General features: G+C 41.9%; 1 protein-coding gene across 1 annotated transcript in view; it reads left to right on the forward strand.

The window, feature by feature from the left end:
• PXDN (peroxidasin) overlaps window positions 1–23,617 on the forward strand; it is a 185,419-nt gene that overhangs the window by 83,097 nt on the left and 78,705 nt on the right. Inside the window, exons 5-9 of the mRNA XM_015407041.1 lie at window positions 11,616–11,687; window positions 14,259–14,330; window positions 20,191–20,360; window positions 21,504–21,621; window positions 22,408–22,577. Coding sequence (XP_015262527.1) covers window positions 11,616–11,687; window positions 14,259–14,330; window positions 20,191–20,360; window positions 21,504–21,621; window positions 22,408–22,577 — 602 coding nt within the window. The remainder of the gene's footprint in view (window positions 1–11,615; window positions 11,688–14,258; window positions 14,331–20,190; window positions 20,361–21,503; window positions 21,622–22,407; window positions 22,578–23,617) is intronic.

Here is a 23,617-nt window from a genome sequence, read left to right on the forward strand (position 1 = left end):
TTTGTTTTGGGTTGTTTTAATATTATTTTTATGTTTGTTATTTTTTATGATGTTATCTTGTTTTCCCTTTGTTGATGCCCAAGCAGCTTTTGGGAGAGGCAGCAGATACATTTTCTAAATAAATAGTAGTTCAGCAGTCCGAGACCCTAGTGCCATGTGACTGAGTGAGATCCCATCTCAGCTCCTGCCAATCTAGCAGTTCAAAAGCAAGAAATTGCAAGTAGATAAATAGGTACCGCTTTGATGGGAAGGTAACAGCGTTCCGTGCGCTTCGGCGTTTAGTCACGCCGACCACATGACCACAGAAATGTCTTCGGACGGCGCTGGCTCTTTGGCTTGAAAATGGAGATGAGCACCCTCGAGTTCGATTCGACTAGCTCTCGAGCAAGGGAAACCTTTACCTTTACCTTTAGATGACTATTCCTGTGAAATGTATACATGAAGTGAAATTTGGTTGGGAGTACTCTTTCAAATGAGGAAAACCCTGTGTACTTTCTACATGATAAAGTCCCATAAGAGGAGGCCTTCAGTTGGCTTTTACTGAAAATCAAACCCTTATCACTTTAAATTCAGTTATCCTTTAAGAGGGCCATCATTTATAGAAAAGCTTCATCAGATGCAACTGAGTTTGTGTAGAAGGGCTCATTTTAATGTATTTTACACATATTTTAAATGTGTTTAGGTGTATTTATGCCTAGTATTATATTTGCTCATAACATAAAGCCATAAAAGCTACACTACACAGAGGCCCCGGTCACACGGAGTATTAGGCACGCTAGAGAGACGGAAGATAGCTGGATTTTCCAGGCACGATCTCACCGCCACATCTGGGAAGCGTAGAGCTCCTGTGGCGCACCCGAGGCTTCCCGCCGAAGATGCGGGGTAAAAAACTAGTACCTCGGAGGTACTACTTTCCTATAACCGCGGGGCAAGGGCGGGCGTCTGATCGTGTTTCCGGTGGTAGTTCCGGTGCCCGCCCATGTCCCCTCGCAAAAAGGGTTCCCCCCCAAGTCTCCACAGATGCGCACAAGCACCCAACGGAGCATGCACACATTTCAGTTTTTTAAAAAAACCACAACCCCATTCGCTGCGCTGCACCGCTCCGCTTCTTTGCCGCGTCGTGTGATCGGCACCTCCCCCCTAACCACGGGAGCTCGATGGGACCTCAACCCGATGCCTGATTGCACAGTCGCGCGTTAGTTTGCTCCGGGACAAACAGCCACGCCTCCCCCCCCCCCGCATTTTCCTGCCCATGTGGCCGAGGCCAGAGAATGCAAAGACATTTCAAAGTGCATTGGATAGGTTGTGGAAAAATTACCTCACATAAAGCCATTGTCTGCTTTATACTGATTTCTTCTTAGGAACACTTCAGAATAATTGGGGGGGGGGAAGGTAGCCTGTATTTATGAATTATAATTTTACTTTGTTGGATGGATCCAACAATGGGCAGCAAACCCCCTGTGAATTTTATCTAAGTAGGATATAATGAACATAGCCACTGCCAGAGGGTGCTCCATCATTCAATAATCAGAGAGAATACTGTGTGTGTTTAGGGAGGCTTTATTTTTAGAAACAGAGTTGCCAATTATGGCTTGGAACATTCCTGCAGATTTGGGGGTGGAACCTGGCAAGGGGGGCCTCAGCAGGATATAATGCAATAGGGCTCCACCCTCCTAAGCAGCCATTTTCTTCAGGGAAACTGATCTCTCTAGCCTGGAGATCAGTTGTAATTCTGGGTGATCTCCAGGTCCCACCTGGAGGTTGGCATCCCTATTTAGACATTATAGGGACTGGCTTTGGATTTCACCAGGAACAATAGAGAGCTCTTACCAATGCACATTTTGTCAAATTACTAATTTCTTTTTTAAAAAATGCAATTCTTACTAGTTGTATTCAGTGTTCTCTCTAAGCTGAGTTAATGTGAGCCAGCTCACAGTCTTTTAGACTCCGGCTCACACATTTTTTCTTAGCTCAGGAAGGATGGCTCCAGAGCAAACTAATTTATGCAGTAGTTTAATCACTTGCTCACAACTTTAATGCCAGTAGCTAACAAAGTAGAATTTTTGCTCACAAGACTCCACAGCTTAGAGGGGAGCATTGGTTGCATTCTAAATGTCCTATAGCTGCTTCAGTTTTTTGTAACTGCTTCAGAGGTAGCATTTTGAAGACGGAGCATTGGTTGCATTCTAAATGTCCTACAGCTGCTTCAGTAACTGCTTGAGAGGTAGCATTTTGAAGACTCTGTGATGAACTTCTTTAGAGTAGTAAATTAACAGATTGTTCCTTTGACCTTGAGTCTGTTTGCTAAGTATACGTTAGGCCTGTTGACATTTGTTTAAAGAAGGCCTTGAGATTGTCAATCCCAATACCTATGCTTTCTGATGGGGTCCTAAACATTTTGCTCATATCAGTGCCTGGTTGTAAAGTGAAGAACCACGTGTGACATTCTGTTGCACTTAAATAAATATTTCTGTTGTTCAAAGCAGAGACAACCAATTATTTATTTTGAATTTTTGTTCTGGGTTGTTGGGAGAACTCTCATGTCTTTTAAAAATTTGCATGATGATGCTTTCAGATTGCATGTGTAGAATTTAAAAGAAGAAATGAAAGAAGGTTTGCTCCTACATTTGAGGCAGCAGTACAGTTAAATAGGGAGTGCACAGCAAAAGTTTTCAGTAGATTCTGCCTTTAGTTCTCTATTTGCAGGATGCTTCTTCATTGTACAAAGAATGGTTTAACTTTCATTGTTCTTGATTACCAAAAAAGATGTTACCTGTGTTGATTGATTATGGCATATTTACCTGAAAGTGACTGAGGTTAATGCAGAATAACTCTGTCTAGGTTAATGGGAAAGGCCAAGGAATTAAATTGTTCATAGGGCTTGTTTGCAGGAAAGCTCAGTAGGAATACAATTTAATTGGCATGCAAGTATTACTGCTCATTGTAATCCCTCCTTCCTCACCTCTTTCTGCAGCCAAAAAATACTGAAAGTTGGGAAGGAAGAAGGTGAATTCTGTGCAACTAGCATTAACATATAATATGCCTCTCTGACCTGCTCTCCTCTCCCTCAGTGTACATATTATCCCCTTACGTTTTAACTAGGGATGGATGAATATCCTCTTTTACGTTCCTTTTTGTTTCTGTATGTTGTCCTTGTTGAATGAGTTTGGTCTGCTCATTTTATTTGCTGATCTTGATGATCTATTTTTATGAATTTTTACACACATTAGGCTATGTATGTTTAATTTATATATACATTGTTCCTCATTTCTACATACTTATACTATACATATGCATATGTATTGTATAGCATTCTCTGCCTGGTGACATCTGCGCCCTGCGGGACCTAACCCAGTTCCGCAGGGTATGCAAGATAGAGATGTTTCACCAGGCTTATGTTTGAGGACAGCACCATATCCAGCCCCATTATCTGCCCCCCTCATGGAGGGAAGAAATATATACTGTTCAATGCCATCTATAGCTCAGATTGAGCTATCTATAGCCATCTATAGCTCAGATTAGGGCTGTCGGTAGTTTAGCAGTTCGAGACCCGAGTGTGCCGCATTACCGAGTGAGCTCCTGTCTCTGGTCCCAGCTTCTGCCAACCTAGCAGTTCGAAAGCAAGAAATTGCAAGTAGATAAATAGGTACCACTTCGGTGGGAAGGTAACAGCGTTCTGTGCACCTCGGCGTCTAGTAATCCTGACCACATGACCATGGTAATGTCTTTGGACAGTGCTGGCTCTTCAGCTTGGAAATGGAGATGAGCATCGCATCCCTAGAGTTGGATTCGACTGGCTTTCGAGCAAGGGAAACCTTTACCTTTACCTATGAGTACTGATGGAGTCTGAACTGGCAGAAACTGTGAATGAAAGAGGTTTTAGGATCATAGGGGACAGCTCAATGAGAACAATTCGGTGTGCAGCAGTGATGAAAGAAGGGGGAGGGCGGTTTAGAAAGCAAATAAATAAATTGCAATGCTTATTTATTGATTCACAAATAGTATTGAGAATGATGCATTTTACTGGAATAATTCAGAACAAGGAAACAAAAAGAGGTGCAAAAAAGGAAAGAATCACAAAATCAGTTTGTACAGGGGAGAGAAGCAAAACTGAAATGGAGATACTGAATCAGCAAGCTTGTGAAGTTTTATAATACCCCTTATTGTTAAATGGATTCAGTAGGATCTTCTGTTTCTGTGAAGACTTTACCATTTCAAAAAACATGACATATTTTTTATTATCTGTTATGACATAGTTTATGATTGCAATGGTTTGCTGTCTCATCAGTGGTGAATTTAGATCTGTCTAAAATACATAAAAAGGAAGAGGGAGGGTCTGTGGCTCAGTGGTAGAGCATCTGCTTGGCATGCAGAAGGTCCCAGGTTCAATCCCCGGTATCTCTAGTGAAAAAATCTGGAAGATTTTGCCTGAGACCTTGGAGAGTCGCTGCCAGTCCGAGTAGATAATATTGACTTTGATGGAGCAAGGGTCTGATTCAGTATAAGGCAGTTTCATGTGTTCGTTAGCCAAGACTGCAGGTGACAGTTTATTAAACAGGAAATTCCCCTGTGGAAAGACAGAAAACTAGTAAGTCAGTGAAGGTAGCTGAAAACACTGTCTCCCAGATACCTTGTTCTCTGTGTGCAGGTGATATATCTGCACAGAAAAACATTCCATGTATGAGTCCAGATGGCAATCAAAAGTGGTATTCTGCAGACACAAATTTACCACACATTTCTTAGTAAGAACTAGGCCAAGATGTTAGACAGGAAATCTGGTATTTTTAAATCTTTGTCAGGTATCCCTGTTCAGTGCCACTGGCAGGGGAAGATGTGAGGGGCTGCCAGTGGTGTTTTAATGTCATTTCCAGTTTTGCGTCTGTAGTGTCAATACAGTGTGATAATGCCACCTCTGGTTTTGTGCTGGAAGTGACATAGCACTGGCATCAGTGTGACTGGACCCACCCCCTGCATCTACTGGAGTTTGCCAGCTATAGCTGGCTACCTGTCAAGGGAGCACCTCTATAGGAATATAAACAGGCTGGATACAGTGCTCAACCCTTCTTCCACCCACCACTTCTTTCATGCATGTGACCCCCCAGCCACTTTTAAACTGGCATTAAAACAAGTTCAAGAGAGCACTACTCAAAGGGGGCACATTTGCATGCCAGAACTGGTGAGCCTGAGATAGTTTCAGTGCTCCTTGTCTGCCTTTCTTCCCCATTCCTGTTATTTCAGTCTTTGTGAGTCTGAGACCATCATTTTGCAGTGATAAAATTTAGTTAAGACTTTAAGCACAAACTGTTTTCATCAAATGTTGATGCTGCTGATGCTCCCTTTTTTTTACTGTCATCTTATACTTATAGAATTATAGAGTTGGAAGGGATTTCCAGGGTCATCCAGTCCAACCCTCTGCACAATGCAGGAAATTCACAAATACCCCCCCCCCCCCACACCCACCCACAGTGACTGCTGTTCCACGCCCAGAAGATGACAAAAAACCTCCAGGATTTCTAGCCAAACTGGCCTAGAGAAAAATTGCTTCCTGACCCCAATGTGTCAATCAGCATTTTCTTGGGCGTGTAAGAAAGGGCCAGAAGAACTAAGCACTGAGGCAACCCTTCCTGCCCTCTCTCTCATGATCTTCCTAAGTTCACAGAATCTGCATTGCTGTCAGATGGCCATCTAGCCTCTGTTTGAAAACCTTTAAAGGAGGAGAGCCCACCACCTCCTGAGGAAGCCTGTTCCACTGAGGAACTGCTCTATCTGTCAGGCAGTTCTTCCTGATGTTTAGTTGAAAACTCTTCTAATTTAATTTCAACCAATTGGCTCCTGTCTGACCTTCTGGGGCAACAGAAAACAACTCTGTACCATACTTGAAGATGGTTATCATATCAGCACTCAGTCATCTCCTCTGCAGGCTAAACATACCCAGCTCCTTCAATCTTTTCTCATAGGACTTGGTCTTCAGACCCCTCACCATCTCCATTGCCCTCCTCTGGACACATTCCAACTTGTCTATATCCTTCTTAAATTGTGGTGCCCAAAACTGAACACAGTAGACTAGGTGAGGTCTAATCGGAGCGGAGTAAAGCGATACCATCACTTTTTGTGATCTGGACACCCATACTACTGTTGATACAGCCCAAAATTGCATTTGCCTTTTTAGCTGCTGCATCACACTGCTGACTCATGTTCAGTGTATGGTCTACTAAGACTCCTAGATCCTTTTCACACATACTACTGCCAAGACAAGTCTCCCCCATCCTATAATTATGCATTTGATTTTTCCTACCTAAATGCAGAACTTTACATTTATCCCAATTGAAATTAATTTTATTTCTTTTAGCCCAGTTTTCCAGCCCGTCAAGATCATCTGTCTTCTACTGTATTTGCTACCCCTTCCAATTTAGTATCATTGCAAATTTAATAAGCATTCCCTCTATTCCTTCATCCAAATAATTGATAAAGATGTTGAATAAAACAGGTCCCCGGACAGATCCTTGAGGCACTTCACTTGTCACTCCTCTCCAAGAGGATGGAGAACCCTTAACAAGCACTCTGTGGGTGTGATCTGTCAACCAGTTACAGATTCACTTAACAGTAATAGGATCCAAACCACATTTTACCAGCTTGTCAACAAGAATATTATGTGGAACCTTATCAGAAGCCTTCCTGAAATCAAGATATACTATATTTGCAGCATTCTCCTGATCCAGCAAGGAAGTAACTTTTTTTTCAGTGTGCCACTGCATGGGGAAAATTCGTCTGACATGACTTGTTCTTGAGATACCCTTGCTGGCTCTAAGTAATCACAGCTGTTCTTTCTAAATGCTCAAGGACTATCTGTTTTGATTATTTGTTCTAAAACTTTCCCAGGTATCGATGTCAAACTGATGGGTAGGTAGTTTCCTGGATCCTCCTTTTGCCCTTTCTTGAAGATGGGGACAACATTTGCCTACCTCCAATCTTCTGGCACCTCACCTGTTCTCCAAGTATTCCAAAAAATAATGGACAGAGGCTCAGAAATTATACTTTTAGTACTCTTGGATGCAGTTCATCTGGCCCTGAGGACTTAGTTTCATTTAAAGAAACTAGGTGTTTATGTACTACTACTATGTTGATCCTAGGCTGCAGCTCCCTTCCCTCATCATGTGTTCTGTGTTTGCCATGTTGAGCACCATTTCCCTCACAAGAGAAGACTGAGGAAAAGTAGGAATTGAGCAATTTCCCTTTCCTGTACCTGCAATGAGACTACAATGTCCTTGCTCTTTTTCTTACTTTAAGCATAAGAAAATAACCTTTTGTTGTTGTTTTTAGCATCTTTTGCTAGCTTAAGCTCATACTGAGCTTTAGCTTTCCTAACTCTGTCTCTGTAAGCACTAGTTATTTGTTTATATTCTAACTTTTTTGAGGTATATTCAAAATCAAAATGTTTTTGCTTTCCCAAAACACCACCTGACCTGGGCGGAGCCAGCCCTCTCCCCTCAGTTCTCTTTCTGCCGCCACCGAAAGAGGACGTGTTCTTCGAGCGAGCGAACAACTAAGCTTGAGGGAAGACATTTTCCTCAGAAGAAAAATGGCTTCAAAGAAAGAAGAGAAAAAGGAGAAAGTGGCCCTCTTCAAAAATTGTAAGACTTGTGGGGCTAAGATGTCTAAGTCTGACGAGCACTCAGCCTGTGTGCTGTGTTTGGGAGAGACCCATAATATGGCAGCCTGTAAGGCCTGTAAGGCCCTCACCCCGAGGGCTCGTGAAGGGAGGTCTGCCAAATTGAAAGCGGCGCTGTGGGAGAGGGCCCTGTCCGTATCTACTGCTGGCCAGCAAGAGAAAGTGAAGACCCCTTCGGTGTGCTCAGCCCCGATACGGCCAAAAGCTGCTAAGGCGGTTGCCCAGTCTCGCGCTGGCTCAGTACCGCCGGCCAAAAAGGCCAAAAAGCATAAGAAGACGCAGGAGCGTTCTTCGCCGCCGATGCGCCTCGGTACCGAGGACGTCGGAACCGAGGGATCGACGCCGACTCGGCGCAGACGGTCACCGTCGCCTCGGCGCGGGGATGGTTCGGCGCCACGCTCGACGTCGAGAGGTCGCTCTCCTCGACGCCGAGACATCCGCTCGGCACCGAGCGAACAGGCAGAGCGTGCATCGGTACCGGTGCTCGGTACCGATATGTCTCCAGTGTTGGAACTGCGCCAAGGAGACAGATCGCCTTCACCGGATCTCCTGATGGTCGGGTCCGTCAGTCCGCTTCCGGATGAGGATATACAGATGCCCCCACCGTGGCTTCCTTGCCACTGCACTCAGGAGGCTTCCGCTAGCTTGCAGCACCGATCGATGTCGCCTATGATACTTCAAGGCGAGCCTATTGAGGATCTCTACTACAATCCGGACGCTGGAGGCTTCTCTATGGGGTCGCATTCGGATGCTGTACTATGTTGATCCTAGGCTGCAGCTCCCTTCCCTCATCATGTGTTCTGTGTTTGCCATGTTGAGCACCATTTCCCTCACAAGAGAAGACTGAGGAAAAGTAGGAATTGAGCAATTTCCCTTTCCTGTACCTGCAATGAGACTACAATGTCCTTGCTCTTTTTCTTACTTTAAGCATAAGAAAATAACCTTTTGTTGTTGTTTTTAGCATCTTTTGCTAGCTTAAGCTCATACTGAGCTTTAGCTTTCCTAACTCTGTCTCTGTAAGCACTAGTTATTTGTTTATATTCTAACTTTTTTGAGGTATATTCAAAATCAAAATGTTTTTGCTTTCTTCTTAGCACTTGTAAGAACAATGTTTCTAACTTCAGTTATTACTATAAATGCACAGAAGTCATTATTTAACTCCAGTATTGTTACTAAATATTAAAGAGAAAATGCTAGGAACAGAACCCTGGACCTTATAAAATGTAGCCTGTACTACTGAGGTTTGATCTGTGTTATAGTTCATGATATAGGAACAAAAAGAATTATTAGTGTGTGACATGGAACTGAACTCAAATTTGTAGTTCATCTTGGGCACCATGAATTATTTCCTGTATTCGCCTGTGCAGAAAGTAAAAAATCAGTGGTTCTGTTTATGCATGTTGAACATTAATGTAGTATATGGTCATTGGTGGAACTAAATATTTGCATAAATTACAGTTTTTTATTTATACATTTGAGCTGAGAGTTTCAGAGAATAATTGTATTTTAAACTAGTTTGCTCTGTGACCTGTATAGTCCAGGCTAGCTTGATCTCGTCAGATTTTGGAAGTTAAGCAAGGTTAGCCCTGATTAGGAGTTGAGTGAGAGACCACCAAGGAATACCAGGTCTCTACGCAGAAGCAGGCAATGGGAAACCCCCTCTGAACATCTCTTGCCTTGAAAACCCTATGGGGGGGGTTGCCATGAGTCAGCTGTGGCTTGACAGTACCTTCCACCACCAAACTGGTTTGTAAGCAGGAGTGTCTTGGTTATATTTATTTACAGAAGTCTGCTGTAGATAATGATGTCATATTGGGAGCCATAAGTTTGGTGCAAAGGCAGCTTTAAATGTTTAAGATAAAGAAATATTGGATGAGCATTGAGCCATTAATCACCCAAACCCCCTAGCCTTATGGTTGCCAGTTTCAGGTTAGGAAATTCCTGGAGGTTTGGGGAGGGACCTCAGTGGGGTATAATGCTGTAGAGTCCCTCTTTCACAGCAGCCATTTTCTCCAGGGGAACTGATCCTGCAGTCTGAAGATCAGTTGTAATTCTGGGAGATCTTCAGCCCTTAGGTGGAGGGTGGCAACCCTAACCAACCACCATTTTGTTTTGGTCTCATTGTGGAAGTAAACGAGAACCACTTCGTTCCTACCCTCTAGGTGTTTCTCCCAGCCAGAAATGGAAGATTGTTTCAGAACCCTTATTGCAGGGGTTATACACATGTCTTCAGACTTTTATTGATTAGACCTTGGTGGTAGGATCTGTGGGCACCAGTAGCCATGGATTGGTTGTAGTCCCTCCTTGTATCTGATACCTATTTGTGAGACTGGCCTCTGAAAACTATTGCACACACAGACATACCACCAGAGAATGCAAGCTTCAAATGACCAGACTATCACATGATAATTACAATAAGATCAATCATCTTAAACCTTCAAGGAGGAGGGGTTTTTTAAAATTAGAGAGGAAGATTTTGAAGCAGAATCTGTGGTATTGACATATATTTAATCCAACTAGTTATTGGTTCAAATTATCTGTAGATTATCTCCATGACCTTGGTTCCTCATATCTGCAGACCAGCTCTACCCCTATGATATGCCACTACAAATTTGCTCATCTGGGTAGGGCCTTCTTCAAGTGGTGGTGGAAAGTGCCATCAAGTCACAGTTGACTTATGGTGACCCCGTAGGGTTTTCAAGGCAAGAGACGTTCAGAGGTGGTTTCCCATTGCCTCTGTCTGCATAGCAACCCTGGACTTCCTTGGTGGTTGCATATCCAAATACTAGCCAAGGTTGACCCTGCTTAGCTTCCAAGTTCTGATGAGATTGGGCTAGCCTCCAGGTTAGAGCTTCTGAAGGTGCCAACCTGCAAATGGACAAAATCAACAATTGCCCATACATGTACATTCTTTTTTGTGACACATACACCCTATAGAATGGCCTGCTTGATAAGGTCAGGAAGGCTGCCACTTCCCTGGCTTTCCGCAAACTGTGCAAAACTGGATTTTTTAGGAGGTCATTTTTTTACAGGTAATAGGTCTGTACTGAAACTAAATTGTTCAGAAAGATACTTTGGTGAAGGGAAAGGAGCTGCAGACTATATTACTGTGTATAGTCTGTACTGGCTATTGCTGTAAAAATGGCCCTTCTATGGTTTTTCTGCATTGTTTAATGTATCATGCTAATGGTTATGCTTTGTTCCAGGTTTGTTTCAGGTCTTTCAGTTTTCTGCTTGGTTTCAGATTATTGCAAACCAAATTTTATTGCATTGTTTATTTCATGTCCCAGCCTGTTGATTGTTTGGATTTACACTGTGTAATCTGCTGTGAACCTCAGAGAGAAAAGCAGATTATAGATAATATAAATTTTAAAAGAACATTTAAAAAGAAGTATATATTGGTTTTATTGTCCAACTTATCTACAGATCATCATTAATTTATAGTAAAATCTTGTACATATTTACTTAAGAATCAGAATCACTTTACAGCTTTACTTCCTAGTAAATGTGGATGGTATCATTGTCGTTAGTAACACAAGATAAAATATGCATGACCAGATTAAGAAAAACCTCTCTTTTATGAAAAAGTCACACTGTCTAATGAATGTATTTTACTAAATACAACTAGATTACTTTAAATGTTGTAGAGAAAGGTATTATTTAATCTTTAATAAATAAAAAAGTTTTTCCTAAATATTTACCTTAAATCAATAGATGATAAATAATTGTAGACTTTTCCTGAAATTTCTTATATTCCCCAGGGATCAGAGAATTTATGCTAGCATGTATAAATCCTATCTGACATGGGAGTTCCAGTGTTCTTTGTTCTTTTTTAATCTTGGCTGTTGCTTTTCACATGGAAAAGCGGACTTGAAGTGATTTTTGCATGTTTTAAAGAAGTTTTGAGCTTTTTCTGTGTTATATATGTTTTCTAACATCTTTACAGGTATCTGCACTTTAATCAGATTGAAACCTTGGAGCCAGAATCATTTACCCATCTTCCCAAACTTGAAAGATTGTAAGTTTTTTTTAAAATTTAAATCCTCTTAAACTGCTCTCAGGCGGCAGGTTTTTGGGGTGCCAGGCAATTTGATTCATCTAAGGTCCATAGAAACTATGGAAGTCTCTATGGTGATACTTTTTAATCCAAAAGGCAAGCTAGGAACTAATAGGATCAGTGTAAGTGGTAAAGTTCAAAATGGTGGCTGTGGGTTAACCTATCGTACTGTTTATTGCCTTTTTTTGTGGTAAACCAGCCACTGGGTAAGCTGCTATTTGGACAAGCTTTTTAGTAGGCTAGTGGAGTGTAGAAATTATGTTATAAGGCTGGGTAGAGTATAGAAATTATATTATAAGGCTGCATGGGGAAAAGCTCCAATACGTAAACATGTATAGGACTGAACTTTGTATCCCCATTCATTTTATATTTACAGTGCCATCTGAAGCAAAATCACATTTCAAAAGCTACTAAATTCAATGGGCTTAGAAAGGTATAACTGCTAAGGATGGTGCTGTTGTTAGCTAGTTACTTCTAGTCTGCATAAGTGTCTTGTGTGCCTATTAGTAGGAATTCCGGTCCCTTTTTATATAAATATAGTTGTATGTAGCATGGATAATAGCTTGTTCATTGTCGTGGCTTCTGTGCAATCACACATGGGGTCTGCTCACTTGCATGCCTGCCGTGGAGGACACGTTTCCAAAGCTTAGAAGATTCTAGAACCTAGGAGCACTCTGCCCCTCCCCTCTGTCTCATGACTGGTGTTTCCCACCTGTCTGAGCAGATGACAGAGGTGGGGGAGTGCCTTTCCCTGAAGTTCTCTCTTTACCACCATGAGGAGTGATTTCCCCCCCCCCAAAGCTGTTGCTTTTTCTTCCTCTGAGAAAAAAAAAATTCTTCAAAGTTCATCTTTGCTGGGTAGGAGATGGAGTGCTTTTAAAAATGTGGAAATTCTGAGCTGAAAATGGCACAGAATGATGAACACAATTTGCAGTTGCTCTTCCTGGGTGAAGGCCATAACACTGCCTCCTGTGCCACATGCCATTTCCTCACCTCAAAGGCTAGTAACAAAAGAGGAGCGTGACTAAAGGCAGCCCTATGGGAGAGGGCCTTGGGCACTTCTGATTCCCATTCAGAAAAACAGGCTCATTCCAAGAAAAGGGCCAGAACACCCTTGGTGATCTCGGCACCTACAGCCAGCAGTGTCAGAATCGGTGGAAGAATTGCTGGCAGCACAGAGAACAGGGTCGGTCCCTCTTCAGAATAGGCAAAGAAGAAGGTGAAACATGCAATCTGAGTTCCCCTCAACATCAGTCCCCAACGTTCCCCCTTCTCCCCGATGCCAAAGCAAATTGCTTAGTCAGTGTTGACCAGCAGACTCACTTTCAACACATCACCTCTTGGCTTTGCCTCCTTGACACTGACCATCACCCAGGAACATTGGAATCGAGTGTCTTCCCTGCCCACCCAAACCATTTCCATCGTCCCAGTGCCAGGATCTCCAAGATCATCCGAAGATGATATTTTTGAAATCCCCGTGTCTCCACTTTCGGGTATTGAACTGGGAGCACCCTCTGCACTGTTCTCCTAGGCACCCCACTCAAGGACCTTGGTTCCCATTCCCCATGATGTGCCCTCCTCAGTGGGGCTCATGGGATCAGAAACCACTCTACACTCCCTATGTGACTCAGCAACCACCTTTCCCAGACGCTGAGTGTCAGAAGTGTAGTTCTTCTCAGCACAAGTTGCAATAAATGAACTTGCTACTCTCCCATGTGTGACTGCACAGAAGCCACGATGATGAAAATAGTGTTGCACTTACCTGTAACTGTTGTTCATCGAGTGGTCTTTTGTGCAAGCACACATCCCTCCTTTCCATGCAGTGCACTGCTCTGCTAGCCTCTTTCTCCTCATGTGTCAGCAAAGGGAAAATTGAGGGAGGGGCACTCCCCCCCTCCATAAGAATATAAGAAGAGAGCCCTTCTGGATCAGACCAGTAGTCCCTCTGGTCCAGCTTCCTGTCTCACACAGTGGCCAACCAGCTCCTCTGGACAGCCAACACAGCATAGAGGCCGAGGCCTTCTCCTGGGATTCAGAGGCTTAGTGGTCAACCAGGCTCTATCATGTGCTCAATCGGATGTGAAATGTGGGAGGCGAGACGGAGGGGAGAGGGGAGCACTGCTAGGCTCTAGAATCTTCTAAGCTTTGAAAACTCATCCTCTGCAGCAGGCCTGTGAGTGCGCAGACCCCATGTGTGCCTATACAGAAGAGCACTTGATGAACAACAGTTAAAGGTAAGTGCAACACTATTTTCAGTCAGTCAGTCTTTATCATGGCCCATAGACTATTCAGAAGAAGAGTAAAACAGGTTAAAAAAACTATTATAATCTCACCATACATCATTTCTCCTAATAAAATTAAACAGTTTAAAGGTGACAATCTGAAGTAAATTATACGCAGGATGTTCGTGGCTTGTATTTTCATAATAGTTTGTTTTTAAAAGAAATAAAGAGGAAAAATATTACCGTGTATGTGGAGAGGGGAGCTTAGTAAAAAGTGAAGCCTTTATTTATAAGTGCAATATTTCCACAGATTTTTACATAACAACAGAATATCACATTTAACTCCTGGAACATTTAGTCATTTGGAATCTATGAAAAGACTGTAAGTAAGATTTTTCCCCTTTAAAATTTGCATTTCAATTGTTACCTCACTTTGTTTTGCAATTTTTATATTATTACAAGTGAGAGACCCACAAGGACTTGTGGGGCATCTCAGTTTCCCCTCCCCCACTATTTCCCTTCCCTGGCACCTCCCATGGTCTCTCCCCTTTTCCTGCATCCTTCTCTCCTTCCAACCCACAAGCCAACTCAGTTGTATCTACTCTTCTGCCTTCAGCTTTCCCTCCTCCTGGCAGCCTCTCCCTGGGAAGACTCTTGCACCGATACGTGATGCTGGCTGAGCAGGGCTCAGTTGCGCAGTGGAAAACCTACAAGGATTTGCAAGAGAGGACTTCACTGTCCCCTGTATCCCCCTCCCCACACTATTTCCTCTTTCCTTCCTCCTGGAAGCCCTTACATAATTGCCTTTCTCTGCTTCCTTCCTTGCTTCCCACCCACCCACCTACCTACCTTTTATCTCTCCCCATGTTCAGCTATATTTATTATTTATTTACCTCCTATATATGTAGTCTTTCTCCACGATGAGATTCAAAGTAGCTTACATCATTCTACTCTTCTCCATTTTATCTTCACAACAGCCCTGTAATGTGTGTTAGGCTGAGCATATGTGACTGGCGCAAAATCACCCAGTGAGCTTCCACAGCAGAGTGGGTATTTGAACCTGGATCTCCCAGATCCTAGTCTGAAACTTGATCCACTACACCACACTGGCTTTTGTGGAGTGGCTGCTGTTGAACTGCAGCAAGCAGCCTACCTGGGTGAGTCATGCAAGCTGTGTGGTAGCAAGTCACCTGGTGGTTGCTTTCAGGCCTGGTGTGAATGATTCCTCTCTCAAAGGCCAAAACAGTCTTGCCCACACCCCTTACCTTTTATTGACAAAAACAGGGCTTGAAGGATAGCAATACTGTTGTTGTTGCCTTGCAATGGCTACTGAGGGCATCTGTTTGCCAAAGCCACAGACACTCCTTTTATCATATGTATCTGTCTTGTCTGGCCATGGCCTCAGTTTCCAGATTTAAGAAACCACAGATGGGTCACATTGAGAATTAAACATATTGATATTATAATCTACTATACTAGTTGATAGGTAGCCTCCATTCCATTGCTGATATGCAAAGAAAAGCTAGTTTTTGGCCAAGTCCTGAATTGCAGTAATAGCTAGGGAACTTACACTTCAACTGTGCAAGCTTGCTGTTTTCAGAAATGCAGGAAGATAGAATATAAATTTAATAAATTATATAAAATTCCATAAGTAAGTTGTAAGTCAATGGTGCTGATTCTGTGGCTTGCAGAGAGCCAGATTCACAATGATCATAAACCAGAAAAGCCACATGACTCCTGTATGCCCTGTGCGCCACCCTACCAAATACACAAATACAATAAGATAAAACTATTAAATATAGAGCTGTAACTGTGGCTGTATCATATGGTTTCCTGGGCCCTTTACTTCTATCCCTAGCATGGAGTCTGCTGCTCACCTATTCTCTAGTCCCTCTGGTGCTGGATGTTTCAAGATGGGAACTACCGGTCAGCAATTTCACCAGGCAATGGTTTTTTGTGTGGTTTTCTGGAATGGGGGTTGGGGAAACAGTGGACACTGGAGAATGGTGCTCAGAAGAGCCACAGATGTTATGTCAGCAAGCCACATGTTGTTTCTGAGCCCCTGAGTATCACTGCTATAGGTAATTGACTTAACCTTTTGACTAGTAAACATGACTGCAGCTTCTCTACCTTTGTTCCTTTCCCTGGTATTGTTTTCTTGTATTAGTGCAGTGAATCATTATGGTCTTGGTAGAACTGACATTGCAACTCATAGTCCTAGTAGTTTAGTAATCCTGTACACACTTATAAAAATGCTAACAGGAATCAATGCTAACAGTTGGTCTGAACTCTTCCATCCCTATCTTCAGAGAACTGCTTTATCTGTCAAAGGCTAAAACTTAAACCTTAGTTTTCTGATGTTATCTTAAAGATTACAAACTTCTGTCCGCAGACTAAATAATCAGAGCCTTTTTAATCTTGTTTCCTACTGAATGCTTTGTGTGCAGATTCTTTTCATCATTTTATTGTCTTTTGTGGTGCTTTTGAAGAACTGAGCAGAACATGAATACAATTAGTTGGAGCCAGCCAGCTTTCTTAACTCAGTCTTGCCCAATTCTGCTGCATACTACAGGCCCAGTCCACATGGGTTTTGTACATACAGGTCTCATGATACGCAGTATAGACTTTTCGGTAGTCAAAAGGGGGGTCCTTCCTTCCATTTTCACTAGCAGAAAAGCTGTTGGTCAACCCAATAGTTTTCATCACTTAGCTTTTAGGTTTTGTGCCCTTGTTGTATTAATAATTATATTGGCTTGCTGACTTACATTACATTACATTACATTACAAACAGTAAACCCCTGCTGACTCCATTAAGGGCCTAGGTGTTACACTGAATCCAGCATTGCTGCTGAAGAAACAAATTAATGCAGCTGCAAAAAACACTTTCTTTCAAGTCAATCGAGCCCACAGAACAACCCTCTACCTTGACACAGCCTATCTGGCCACCTGGATCTGTGTGGTATCATCAAGACTAGACTGTTGTAATGCACTCAATGTACTTCTTCCCTTGAAGCCAGTTGGTATAGAATGTTGCAGCTCAGTGACTGTCTGGAGCTAGGCAGAGCATATATATCACTCCCATTCTGTAATGGCTGTCCATCAGTTACCAGGCTTGAGTCAAGATATTGTCTATCATATACAAAGTCTGCAGGGCCTTCTGCAAGTGCCAGCCTGCAAATGGGCAAAGTCACTGTGAGGGACAGGGTAGGTTCCACCTCTCTCTAAGAGCAACCAATGAGAACTGACAGAATGTTAGGGAGAGGCAACGAGGAAGCAGCATTTAAGAACAGCAGTTGGGAGCTGAGAGGAGAAAAGAGGATATCTGACTGAGTGAAACTGTGGAGATGCTTAGAGCGAGCTGAAACTAGTGAATTTGTAACCAAAGGATCCCAGTTGCAGGAATAGGAAAACAGTTCAAAAGTTCAAGCAAAATGTTGTAACTTCTACCTTACTTTTCTTCAGTTATGTTAATACCATAAATAAAAGTTAACTTCTAGTTTTGTTTAACCCTGTGGGCTGTGTGTCTCAGGGAAAGAAACATAAACGTGCGCACCACACACACATTAATATCTCGGTCTATATGTGTATTATAGGGTATGAATAAATGGTGGCAGCGTGTGAATGGAACACTGTTTGAGCCCCAGTTCCAATAACTGTGTGAGGGAGGGCCTATTATTTAAGGAGGCTGCGCTACCCTATCTGCTGATGTCACTGCGAGTGAGAGAGAGGACCTGTGAGGGAAATGGTCAAGGCTTCCCATATATTTTAAAAGAGGTGAAAAGGGTAACTTGTGATGTCCTGATCTATTTGTAACCCGAAACCTGAGATTGGTTTTAGAGGGTGGTAGGCACTCTGTGTGAGGGGGAAAGAAGCATCACAATCACCAACTGCCCATCTTATAAAACGGCTTTCTTGATGAGGTCAGAAAGGTTCCCATTTCTCTGGCTTTCTGCAAAATAAGGAAAACTGAATGATTCAGGAGTGCTTTTATATGCAGGTGATAAGTCTGTTCTGAAATGAAATGGTTCAGAAAAAAATGTTTTGGTAAAGATATAGGGACTGTAGACTACTGTCTGTTGCTGTAAGTATGCTTCCATTTTGTAATTTCTGCATCATTTAATATGTCATGTTTAAATGCTTATGGTTTGTTTCACCTCTGTTTCAGATTTCTGCTTGTTTTCAGATTTCTACATTCCAAACCTCTTTGCACTGTTTATTGTATGTTCCATCCTGTTGATTATATTTGACTTACACTATGTAATCCACCGTGAGTCTCAGTGAGAAAGGCAGACTATAAATAATGTAAATAAAAATAGTCAATAATATCATGAGGTTATGTGATCTTTTACTATGCTTTTTATTAATCAAGCTTACCTAGTTTCTTAATATATCATACTATTTCTGAATATGTCACAATATTGTACAATTATTTTCCTGTTAATTTGTGCCAGAGACTTTTAGAATCATAGAATCATAGAGTTGGAAGGGACCTCCAGGGTCATCTAGTCCAACCCCCCTGCACAAGGCAGGAAATTCACAAATACCCCCCCACCCCCAGTGATGCCTGCTCTATGCCAGAAGAGGGCAACAAACAAACAAACCCCAACATCCAGGATCCCTGGCCAAACTGGCCTGGAGAAAAATTGCTTCCTGACCCCAACGTGGTGATAAGCATTTCCCTGGGCGTGTAAGAAAGGGCCACAAGAACTAAGCATTGATGCAACCCTTCCTACCTTTTCATGATCTGCCTAAGTTCACAGAATGCGCATTGCTGTCAGATGGCCATCTAGCCTCTGTTCCACTGATGAACTGCTCTGACTGGCAGAAAGTTCTTCCTAAAATTTAGCTGAAAACTCTTCTAATTTAATTTCAACCCGTTGGTGGTTCCTGTCCAACGTTCTGGGTCAACGGAAAACAACTTTCCACCATCCTCTATATGACAGCCCTTCAAGTACTTGAAGATGGTTATCATATCACCTCTCAGTCATCTCCTCTCCAGGCTAAACATACCCAGCTCCTTCAGTCTTTCCTCATAGGACTTGATCTCCAGACCCCTCACCATCTCCATTGCCCTCCTGTGGACACGTTCCAGCTTGTCTATATCCTTCTTACATTGTGGTGCCCAAAACTGAACACAATGCTTTAGGTGAGATCTAACCAGAGCAGAGTAAAGTGATTCCATCAACTTCGTGTGATCTGGACACTGATACAGGCCACAATCGCATTTGCCTTTTTAGCTACCACGTAACATTCCTGACTCATGTTCAGTGTATGGTCTACTAAGACTCCTACATCCTTTGCACACATACTACTGCCAAGACAAATCTACCCCATCCTGTAATTATGCATTTGATTTTTCCTACCTAAATGCAGAACTTTACATTTATCCCCATTAAAATTCATTTTATTTGTTTTAGCCCACTTTTCCCACCTGTCAAGATCATTCTGTATCCTGACTGTCTTCTACTGTATTTGCTACCCCTTCCAATTTAGTATCATCTGCACATTTAATAACCATTCCCTCTATTCCTTCATCCAAATCATTGATAAAGATGTTGAACAAAACGGGTCCCAGGACAGATCCTTGAGGGACTTCGCTTGTCACTCCTCTCCAAGAGGATGGGGAACCCTTAACAAGCACTCTTTGGGTGTGATCTGTCAACCAGTTACAGATTCACTTAACAGTAATAGGATCCAACAGCTTGTCAACAAGAATATTATGTGGAACTTTATCAAAAGCCTTACTGAAATCAAGATAAACTATGTCTACAACATTCTCCTGATCCAGCAAGGAACTTTTTTTTTCATTGTGCCACTGCATGGGAAAAATTCATGCATGCATATGTTTATAGATAAAATTATTTTACAATGTTCTGATTCTCTCAGGTGATTAAATGTTGACTGAATTCTCAATAACCGTTGTGTTCTGAAAAGCTAATAATATTTTCTGCAGATATGTTGTATTAGGATTTGTTTTTAGAGCCTATACTTTATTCACATAAATACTGCTTCATTCAATGCTTGGGACAAATAGTTGAAGAGTCACAATTGATGTTTTGATGGCACCAATGAAGTCAGTATTTTCTAGACATTAGTGTGCATTAGCATTCTAAAAAGGTCCAAGTATTTAATTATTTATATGCATCCTGCAAGTACAAGTGACTTGAAATTCTGTTTATTAATCATGACAACTTAATAAATGGTTTAATCTCATTAACAGTGATAGTTTCTTTTTTGCATAGGCGTCTGGATTCAAATGCACTTCATTGTGACTGTGAAATACTTTGGCTGGCAGACTTGTTGAAGACGTATGCTGAGTCTGGTAATGCCCAAGCTGCAGCTACTTGTGAATATCCAAGGAGGATCCAGGGAAGATCAGTAGCCACAATAACCCCGGAAGAACTTAACTGTGGTGAGATATTTTTTTTGGTTAGAGGTGGAAATCCACCTTCCTCCATATTTTCATTATGGTTCTTTATTGTCCATTTTTGTGGGAATATAATGGGAAGTACATCTCATTTTAAATTGTACTTAATACTGATAAAGCATTTAATATTGTCTTTGGGATTTTTTTCTCTGTTTCTTTCTCTGCTGGCTTCTGTTCCTGTATTTTACAGTGTGAAGGTATGTGAGGCAATAAGCCCTAAAATCATGTAAGAACCATAACAGTTGTCTCCTTTACAAAAAATCCCTAGGCTAATACTGAAAATATAATAACAGTATTCTTTGTCTTATTTTCATTTGTTGTGAGGCAAATAGTAAATGTGCAAAGTAGAGATTCTGGGCAACCTGCCAGACATTCCTATGTACTGTTCTATGAATGTACATACTTACAACAATGGAGCTAAAATTAAAACCCCTGAGAAAAATTAAAGGTACTTTAAACCAGTTCTGCATGACCTTTGACCTACCAAACCAAATGTATTTTATCAATTACGTTCTTTATGTGCTGTGGCGCACCAAAGATCTAGAATCCTGGTATTGCTACATGTATGATACTTAAAAACCTGGATATTGTCAACCTCCTGGCAGGTTGCTATATGTCCTTCATGACTTCATAGGGTTAAAAAAAATCTTTACAGCTGTTGTTAATAGTAATTGGATCCTGTATAAACGGTGCTGAAGGACTTCAGAGTTTGTATGCTTTCAAACATATGCTCCCCCCTCCCACATATGTTGTTTAAGAGAAGGGAATAATGTTAGCAGCTGCCCATTTACATTAGCTTTAAGAAAGATGTCTTAAGAAAACTGTGCATTGCTTATCCTACAGTACTTTGTACTATAAACTCATTTATATGGCAGGTTTCCTGGAGAGGTGGCATAAAAAAATTCTAAATAAATACATTTTTAGATGTAAATCAAAATATTATTAATGATATGCTTTATGTGGTTTAAGCCTGCACTTCATTTTTAATTCCAGCATAAGTAGGAAATGGTTTTGTATACTTTATGTCAAAACAAAGAGTCAAAACAAAGAGACAAACTAACCACAATTCATTTTAAAATCAAAATTAAGAAACTTTTTTTCTTTTAATATGATTTGTTGATGGCACAGAGAGGCCAAGAATTACATCAGAGCCTCAGGATGTGGATGTTACCTCAGGGAATACCGTTTACTTCACTTGCAGAGCGGAAGGCAATCCCAAACCAGAAATTATTTGGCTTCGAAACAAGTAAGATGGCTTTAGAAAATGGAGTTTTTCTCTGTAGACTCATACTAGAGAAAGAAATTATTTTGAACAGCCTTAAGGTTTCAAGAACTGTTTGTATGCATGTTTGTTTGCACATTCTAGGTGGGTAGCCATAGTAATCTCAGGCAGGAAAATAAAACAGGAGTTCTTAAAGAGCAATACAGTTTATTCCAGCACAAGCTTTCATGAGTCAGAGCTAACTTCACCAGATTCATGGAGTGTTTATTCATTAGGTGGATACATTTATATTCAGATTAGAAGCGGGGGTGAGAGAACTTTCCAGAGAGTCAGACAATAAAACAAGATCCACTCTGGACAATAATTACTTTGAGCAAACTGATTAACACACATTATTGAGCATGTGCATGAAACACACACGCACACACACACTTGCTATTATTGAGCATGTGCATGAAACACACACACACACTTGTTGAACAAAACTACTGTGTTCATATTTGGTAGTATTCAATACACTCGTATTTTACTTCAGTGGAAGTATTCAGTATACTTGTAATCAATGCTCCCTCTAAGCTATGGAGTCTTGTGAGCAAAAATTCTACTTTGTGAGCTACTGGCATTAAAGTTGTGAGTGAGCAATTTGGCTGCTGCATAAATTAGTTGCTCTGGAGCCATCCTTCCTGAGCTAAGACAAAAATGTATGAGCTGGAGGCTTAAAAACTATGAGCTAGCTCACATTAACTCAGCTTAGAGGGAACACTGCTTGTAATTTAAAAGTTTTATTACTACAGATATTTTTTTTCTTAGTAATGAGCTTAGTATGAAAGCAGATTCCCGTTTAAATTTGCTTGACGATGGCACACTGATGATTCAGAACACCCAAGAGACTGACCAAGGCATTTACCAGTGCATGGCAAAAAATGTGGCTGGAGAAGTGAAAACTCAAGAAGTCACTCTACGCTACTTTGGTTCACCAGGTATGCAGATTTCTGTTAATGCCAAATTTTGGGGGAAATACTGCTCCTGGTTCCATACCGCTTGCTGAAGTTGTAAAACAGCAATCTTTCAGTATACTCCTGCAGAGTGCAGGGGGTTGGACTAGATGACCTGCAAGGTCCCTTCCAACTCTAACATTCTATGATTCGATGATTCTATAATATGGAATCTGTGGTACTTTGGCCAAATTAGATATGACTTTCACCTTTTCCTATAAAGTAAGTAAACTCTAAGAGTGCCACGGACTAAATGTTCATTTGAAGGCCAATCTCCTTTTCATTGGACCTCATATCAACTTTTGGAGTTGGAAGACAGATATGTAAACTGGAGACCTGAGATTCGGGGGGAGGGGAGCAATCTCGTCTGTCTCCTCCCCCTGCTCTGTCTGCCTGTCTCTTTGCCTGTTGCCCTTCCTGTTGCTCTGCAGAAAGTAGCGGTGGGCTGGGGGCAGCAGCAACTTCTGCTCTCCCATCTGTAGCTTGCTTGTCTCTACCTATCTGGCTTATACAGTAGTAGCTCCCCCCCTCCTCCGTCTCTGTCAGTGGGGCTCCTCTTTCCTCTGTTTTGGGGGATATTTGTGGCACTGCCTCTTCTATAGTGAGGGTGAGGCAACTCTGGCTCCTCCTCCACTGCAGAGAACAGGAGGCAGTGGCAGCTCCCACTCCTCCTTCCTGCCTGCCTAACTTCCTGTCTACCAAGGAGAGGCAGTGGGGCTGGCTTCGGTGTTGGGCTCTCTAGCAGTTTCCTTCAGCTGGCTCTTCTCCTTGAGTAATCAGTTTACATTGTCTGTGCATCCAATATGCCTCTGTTTTGTGGGGATTTAAATCCCCTGCCATTTCAGAGGGGTCCTCATTTCTCTGTAAACCTGGGGGGGTCCCCCACATCTATATTTGACACCTGAATTTAGTGAACTGTAAGATTTATTGGAAGACCAAAATTGGATTCACTTGCACTCTTCTGTAAAAAGAGCTTGTGAAGGATATCTAAAGCATAGCTTAGTTGGGTAGGATGATCGAGCTGA

Source organism: Gekko japonicus, unplaced genomic scaffold, assembly GCF_001447785.1.
Source record: "Gekko japonicus isolate JY-2015 unplaced genomic scaffold, Gekko_japonicus_V1.1 scaffold2071, whole genome shotgun sequence".
Lineage (NCBI taxonomy): Eukaryota > Metazoa > Chordata > Lepidosauria > Squamata > Gekkonidae > Gekko > Gekko japonicus.